This window comes from Gossypium arboreum, chromosome 4 (genome assembly GCF_025698485.1).
Source record: "Gossypium arboreum isolate Shixiya-1 chromosome 4, ASM2569848v2, whole genome shotgun sequence".
Lineage (NCBI taxonomy): Eukaryota > Viridiplantae > Streptophyta > Magnoliopsida > Malvales > Malvaceae > Gossypium > Gossypium arboreum.
This window is the reverse complement of record NC_069073.1, coordinates 89,021,628-89,029,792: the sequence shown is the minus strand read 5'-3', so window position 1 is coordinate 89,029,792 and position 8,165 is coordinate 89,021,628. Positions and strand designations below refer to the sequence as shown.

General features: G+C 35.9%; 1 protein-coding gene across 1 annotated transcript; it reads left to right on the top strand.

Annotated features, from left to right (window-relative positions):
- Positions 1-6,296: 6,296 nt before the first annotated feature.
- On the top strand, positions 6,297-7,834 carry LOC108459074 (uncharacterized). Its single transcript, XM_017758437.1, has 4 exons — positions 6,297-6,429; positions 6,748-6,893; positions 7,271-7,441; positions 7,751-7,834. The coding sequence occupies exons 1-4, from the start codon at positions 6,297-6,299 to the stop codon at positions 7,832-7,834; spliced, it is 534 nt and encodes a 177-aa protein (XP_017613926.1).
- Positions 7,835-8,165: the final 331 nt, after the last annotated feature.

The window sequence follows — 8,165 nt, the reverse complement described above, 5'->3', positions numbered from 1 at the left end:
AGCTGGGCTATGGCATTGTGACACGTGTAAGACCATGTTTGGGACATGGCGTGGGCGTTGATATGTGTGCCAGTGTAAGACCTTGTTTGGGACATGGCATCGGCCACATTATGAGAGCCAGTGTAAGATCGTGTCTGGCACATGGCATCGGCAATGAGACGAGAGCTAGTGTAAGACCATATCTGGGACATGGCATCAGCTTCAACATGTGAGCTAGTGTAAGACCATGTCCGAGACATGGCATCGACATTTTACCCTCTTGTGTGAGGCTTATCAGATATCCTTTAGTATTCCAAATGGTTCCACGGGTTATTTAAAGTTTATGATAAAGATATGAAATGATATAATCATGTTGTGAGTGGTACAGGTTCTTACTTGAAACTCATGAGATTTGAGCTTAGTTATGATACCTTAATGGTAAGGATGAAATTGAGTAAGTTCTATTTATGAGAATGATTTCGAAACAATCTTTAATCTTTGGCTTATACTTATAATGTATAAATATGTAGTAAATCTACCATTTTTAAATCAAGAATGTTGCTGTGTTTAAAGATGTCTATGTGTAACAGTCATAGTTGGATAGATTATGATGATCTCTTCTGGGTATTCTGTATATTCTTTTATCCTCAGAGATATATGTGATTGTTCATTTTCTGACAAAATTCTTATCGAGTGAGAATATTAGCTAACTATGATGTTAGAAGAAAGCACTGTGAATCTATTTGAATTATAATTGACATTTTCTGATTTCTCTAGGATTCTATTCTAATACGTTCGGAATAACATTGATGGTGAAAATATATGTGGGACTGCTCATCTATATCTATTGAATGATGTTTGTCTTATGTGTATATTCGGAAAATATGATATTTCTACTACAATGGAATTCCAGAATGGATAAGTATTGTTTTTCTTCTGGTTTTTCTGAGAAAATCATTCGAATCTTTATTATTATTTTCTTAAAAACTATGTTCTCAAACTTCTGGTATACTATCGTATTTTGGATCTTTGTATTTCAGATTTTTCCTATCACTCTTATTTCATAAATTATCAATCATGGTTTATCCTTAAAGTGCGTTCTTAGACTTGTGATAACAATGTCTATTATGATCGTATTTTCGGATTCGATAACAGGAATGTGGTAATTCTACTATCTAGATTTCTCTAATTTTCATGTAAGGAATTGACATCGGCAAAGATATAAATGATGGAAGCTCAGGCTCAAATTGTATGGTGGTTTTTACCTTCTCAGGTGAGTTTGACTAAGGTCAGTGAATTCAATCAGGATGTCTATTTCCTCAAATTAAAACGGTTAAAAAGATTTTTGATTAGCTCATTAAGAGAATTTTGAAAGATTGTATGTTTGGGTTGTTTTGACAACATGAAGAAAGGATTGTTTTTATATGTTATTATCTGATAGTTGAAACCAACTTAGTTGTTTTGTCAGAGCAAACTGGTCAATTGAAATGTGATTTGAGTTATATGTAGGTAAAGTATCCTCAGGTATGATAACAAATTTTTTGCATTCACGAGTATATAGACGGATAGTCTGAATGAAGAAATTATATTTTAGAAATTATGATATAGAGATATGTTTTTTAGATTGCTCTAATCGAATGCTGTTCTTACGAATTAAAGATGTTTTGATCGATAAGGTTATCACATTTATGAAAAGTTTGAATGATCTGTACTTGTTAGCAAAGTTGGAAAAAATTGAAAGTATTATTAACCGAAGCTCTAGTTCTGAGTTCAGTTTGAGTTGAGTAAAGAATTTATGAATTTCAGTGATGTACAGTTCAACAGGTTGGAATAAGCTTTTATGTCTGTGTTGTGAATTCGATGGTATCATGTGTTCGATAGAAAATGTTATAGGCTTCCTGAATCCTAATGGGTTAAAGAATCAAATGTTACCAAAAAAGATCTGAAATTAAGATAGTGTCAATGATTTGAGATATTGAAAGATTCTGAGTAGTTATCGATTAATCTTTGAGAAAGTAGATATAGTTATAGATACTGAATGAGAAGATCTTTGCTTATTTTGTGCGAGTGGTTACTCGATTTATCTTACTCGATGTGATTAGAAAGACAAAAGAGAAATGAAAGTAATTCGTGACAGTCTAAAAGAAATTTCAGATCGGCAGAAAACATATGTGGGCTTGATAGGTAAAAGCATCAATTTCAACTAGAAAACTGAGTATTTGTGAAAGTATTATAGTGCGAATAGAATTTCTTGATTTAGCTATAAAGAGAAGTTGAGTTCACGATTCATCGGACTGAATGAGATTATTATCGGAACTTGAGAAGACTCGTAATGCGTTTTTTATTTATATATAATGTGATGATGCAGATAAGACCTTTGTTTATAATATCTCTTCTAGAAGAAGAAACTCAGCTTGATATGATGCATAGCAAAGAACAGATCAGAATCTTAGCTCGTGAGATTGAAAAGTTGAGAAATATGAAGATATGTGAGAAATTAATGTTACTAGTGAAAGTAAATCACTAATCTATTTTTTGATAAGATTTTCGGGGACGAAAATCCCTAAAGGGGGAGAGTTGTAACAGCCCATTTTTAGGGTTAATCGACACAGTGGTTTCGATACCACAATCCAAAGTCAAAATATTTATTTTATTATTTTATTAAGGTTTATAGTATGATAGAAGGACCGTGTGAAAATTTCATAAAGAAATTTTATCGTTTGAGTGGTTAATTCGGTAAAAAGGATTAAATCACGTAAAGCGTAAAAGTTAAATTCTATAATTTAAATGTTAATGGACATTTATGGGAGTTGGTATTATTGAAATTTGTTTTAAATTAAAAGGTTAAAGTTGTAAATTGTGAATAAGGTGTATTAAAATAAAGAAAAAAAATGGACGCATGAAAAAACATTTGTTTCAGCCGAATGGTGAAGAAGAAGAAGCCATTTTAGTGTTTTAGGGTTCGGCCATTTCAATTCTTAATTAAAGTATGTTATTTGCTTGGTTTTTGATAATTTTCACGTTTTTGAGATCATTGCTTTGTGTTCTAACTAGCCCATGCCTTAATTTTTGAATTTGTCTATGATTTTTTGAAATGCCATTGATGAGTGCTTGAGCTCTTGAATCCTTAATGATGAAATATGAATTTTTTATGATAGATTAACAAGTTTTATAAAGTGATTTTTGACAAAAATGTCATTAGGGATTAAATTGAGAAAATGTGAAATGTTGTGGTTAAAGTGTGAAATAAATGAAAATATGGGCTACTATGAAGTTGTATTAAATTCGTCTAGGCTTGGGTTTCGCCAAAATTGAATGAATTTCATTTTACGAGCTCAGGGATTGAATTGTAAAAGAGTGAAACTTTAAGGGTAAAAGTGTAATTTTGTTAAAATGTGTAAATTGTGTTAAATTGAATGAATTAATGATTAAATAAGTAAAATTTGTTATTATATAGATTGAGAAAAATGAGATTCGGATCTAGAACGAGGGAAAACAAAGTACTGGATTAGTCAACCTAATTCGTCGTTACAGCAAACGAGGTAAGTTCGTAATAAGCATTGTTAAATTTATGCTTCTAATGCTTTAATATCGTATAAATTGTATATGCGTGACTATTGTAATGTCTGACGACATATCGACTAAATGTGGCACTTAGTGTGCGGAACATTGAGAATGGCACTTAGTGTGCGAGATGTTGAGTACGGAACTTAGTGTGCAAGACGTCAAATATGCAACAGTATTTCGTGTACATTTGAAATTGATATGGATAGGTACAAGTATGTACATGTATGTTATGAGTTTGAAATTGAAGAAGTTACTAAGTGTGTATATCAGCTTATGAATAAGTATGTGAAAGGTTTGTTAGAAATCTTGAATTTTATGTATTAAGTTTGAATTGATGAGTGGTAATTGTATTAGTTAAATTTGTGAATGGAATGAGAAAGGATTATGAACCTATTATATTTATTAATTTTGAATTGAGATAATGTGTTTTCACCGATGTTTAAATGAGTCGACGAGTAAAGACGATGTTAGGAAGAAATATAAGTGATGATGTGAATCAATTTACGTACTTGTACAGAAATCAACAAGTAAGTGATATTTGTGAAATTCATATGATGAGTAGGTGGAAATTTATGAGATTTCCTATGAATTATTTGGCTATGTAAAGGTGATAGCTATTGAATTGAATGTAGTATATCTTTGTTTGTTTATGCATATGAAATTGCAGACGAATTAATAGGTTGTACTACGATCAAACGAGCACGGAATTGTGTAGTCAAGTGAAATTAATGAGTGAGTTTATAAATAAGTACATAAGAGAATGATGAAATCATATGAGCTATATTATATCTTGTGTAATTGCTTATGATATGGTTATTTGATATATGAGTTTAATATTCATATGAGCTTATTAAGCTTGATAGCTTACTTTGTGTTACTTTTTATGTTTTATAGTGATTCAGACGTTCGCTCGGGTTGGAAGTCGACGGAGATCGCATCACACTATTCGGTTTTTGGTTTCGGTATTTTTATACTTGTGGCTTGGTTATATGGCATGTGTAGGCTTGAGTTGTGTAAAATGTGTTTGGTAATGTTAGTGTGTATTTGGTCATTTTAGTTGGCCTAAAGTATGTGTTTGATAAACAATAGATGTGATGTACATAATGCTTTTGTAATGACATAATGTGGTAAGTTTGGTGATAGTTCAAGATGATCATGTAGTCATTTTGGTATATGATGAGTATGCACTTAGGAAAAGTATGATTTTTGACTTGAAAAAAGAATGGTTAATAGATTATATTGATTGGTCTGGTATGTACTTTAGTATATGTCTGAATGTACAAACAGTATTGATTTGAGTAGCGAAATCATTGAGATGTAATGACATGATTTGTGCATGAAATTGGTATGGTTGGCTGCTTATTTGTGTATGATATTAGTAGCATATGACTTGTTGCTGGTGGTTAAGTGTTGGGTGAGAAATGTGCCTTGAAAAAAGCCTATTTTCATCTACACGGGCTAAACACACTGGCGTGTGGCTCGACTGTGTGTGACACACGGCCATAGTACACGGCCGTGTGTCCTCTGGGGTAGCCCTTCGATTTAAGTCAGTATGCCCTACAGTCTTGGCAGGACCTATACACACGAACGTGTCTACAGGCTGTGTGTGGAACACGGGCTGGCATATGGGTGTGTGGCTGGCCGTGTGATGTAAGTTAGTATGTATCCCTCTTTCCATATGGTTGGGACAGGGACGTGTGGATGACACACGGGTTAGACACATGAGCGTGTGGTCTGGTCATGTGAGGTAAGTCAGTGAGCTCTACGGGGTTGAGCACGGGCTGGGACACGGCCATGTGATCCCAATTTGAATGTCCACACGGCCAGGGCACACAAGCGTGTGACCCCTGTAGAGATGAAAATTTTCTATGTTTCTGAGAGATCTTCTGAGTTATCAGTTTAGTCTCAAACCTCTTCCAAGCATGTTTTAAGGTCTCGTAGAACCCTTATAAGGGACAATGTGAAAGAATGTTAAAAGTTTTAAATTGTATGCAAGATTTATGACTCAAATGTGTATAAATGTGATGATGTAAGTCCGATAATGCCTCGAACCCTATTCCAGCTTCAGATTCGGGTAAGAGGTGTTACATGTACGCCAAGTTCAGTTTGTGTGAGTTCTAGTTATAGGAAGTAACATTTCTGGGCCATGTAGTTTCTGCTGAGGGGATTAGCGTCGATCCTTGAAAGATTAAGGCAATGTTGGATTTGAAAGAGCCTAAGACTATATCTGAAATTCATAGTTTTCTGGGACTGGCAGGATATTATCAACGATTTGTAGAGGGTTTTTCACTGATTGCAACACTCTTGACTAAGCTGCTATGTAAGGGTGTACCGTTTAACTGGACTGATGCACATCAAGAAAGCTTTGAAAAGCTCAAAACTGTACTGACTGAGGCCCCTGTTTTGATACAACCATAGTCTTGAAAAGAGTTTACTGTCTACAGCGATGCACCACATGTCGATTTGGGATATTTGTTGATGCAAGAGGGTAAGGTGGTAGCGTATGCGTCTCATCAACTTAGGACTCATGAGGCAAATTATTCGACGCATGACCTAGAGTTGGTCGCAGTGGTGTTCGCATTGAAAATCTGGAGGCATTACCTATATGGTGAAAAGTGTATCATCTACACGGATCACAAGAGCCTCAAGAATCTCCTCACTCGGAAGGAGCTAAATCTTAGGTAGCGTGGATGGATTGAGTTGCTTAAGGGCTACGACTGTATGATTAATACCACCCTGGTAAGGCCAATATGGTTGGCGACGCACTAAGTCGTAAGGTTATGACTGAATTGAGGGTGTTGTTTGCTCGCCCCAGTTTATTTGATGATGGAAGTCTACTAGCTGAGCTTCAGGTTAAGCCTACGTGGATTGAGCAGATTAAGGGTAAGTAGTTGGAGGAAAAATATTTGGGACTTCGTTTCTGACAAGTTGAGAGTGGGGATACTGAGGACTTTGAACTGTATAACGAAGGGGCACTCTGTTTCCGTGGGAGAATCTGTGTACCAAAAGACACTGAATTGAGGCAGTTGATACTGAGAGAGGCGTATAGTAGCCCCTATGCTATGCATCCTGGCGAAAATAAAATGTATTGAGACCTTTGTGAGTTATATTGGTGGCCATGACTTAAACGAGAGGTTATCGATTTTGTGGGTAAATGTCTAACTTACCAGCAGGTTAAGGCTACGCATCTGTTACCTTTAGGTTTGTTGCAGCCAATTAAGGTTCCACTTTGGAAGTGGGAGCTGGTGACTATAGACCTTGTTAGTGGGTTACCCCTCACACCCACTAAGAAGGATTCTGTATGGCTCATCGTGGATCCATTGACCAAGTCTGCCCATTTCATACCGGTTTGTACTAAATACTTGCTGCTGAAGCTGGCTAAACTGTATATGTCTGAGATAGTGAGACTACATGGGGTACCGATTTCGATCATCTCTGATAGAGATCCTCGTTTCACGTCTTGGTTCTGGAAAAAGCTACATGAGGCTCTAGGTTTAAGATTAGACTTCAGTACTACTTTCATCCTCAGACAGATGGTCAATCTGAAAGGGTAATTCAGATACTGGAGGATATGTTAAAAAGCTGTGTGATTGACTTTTGAAGTAGTTGGGAGGAGTATTTGCCATTGGCAGAGTTTGCTTAGAATACTAGTTACCAGTCTAGTATACAGATGGCACCATACGAGGCACTTTATGGCCATAAGTGTCGCACTTCTTTATGCTAGACTGAGTTAGGCGAGCAACGAGTTCTGGGTCCTGAGCTAGTTTTTGATACTGAAGATAAGGTCAGATTGATACGGGATCGACTGAAAGCGGCATCTGATAGACAAAAGTCTTATGCACACTTGAAGCGACGCGAGATTGAGTATTCTATGGGAGACTCTGTTTTTCTTAAGGTCTCGCCATGGAAGAAGGTACTGATATTTGGTCGTAAGGGCAAGTTGAGCCCCTAGGTTTATTAAACCCTAGCGTATACTGAAACGAGTGGGACCGGTTGCCTACCAATTAGAGGTACCTTTAGAGTTGGATTGAATTCATGATGTTTTCCATGTCTCGATGTTGAGGCGCTACCGCTCTAATCCAATGCATATTGTTCCAGTGGAGGAGATTGATGTTAGGCCAGATCTGACTTTCGAGGAGGACCAGTTCAAATATTGCATCGCGATGTAAAGATTCTGAGAAGAAAATCCATCCTACTGATTAAGGTTCTATGGCATAATCATAGCTCTGAGGAGGCCATGTGGGAGCCTGAAGATGCAATGCGTCAACAGTATCCTTATCTATTCTGATCAGGAAAAATTTTGAGGCTAAAATTTTCTTTTAGAGGGTAGAGTTGTAACGCCCCAAAATTTTTTGTATATGTTTGTGTTATAGAATGACACAAATACCTTTCTGCTTTAGTGGTTATGTGTTCTAAGAGTGTTTGAGAAGTCTTAGTTCAAGTGTAACAGCCCAATTTTGGGGTTAGTCAGAATAGTGGTCTCGGGACCCCAAATTCAAAGTTAAAAAAATTATTTTATTATTATTTTAGAGTCATGGCATGTTTATAATAGTACATGAAAAAATTGGTGAGCTAATTTTGATGTTTGTGAGCCCAATTGCGAAAAAGGACTAAATCGT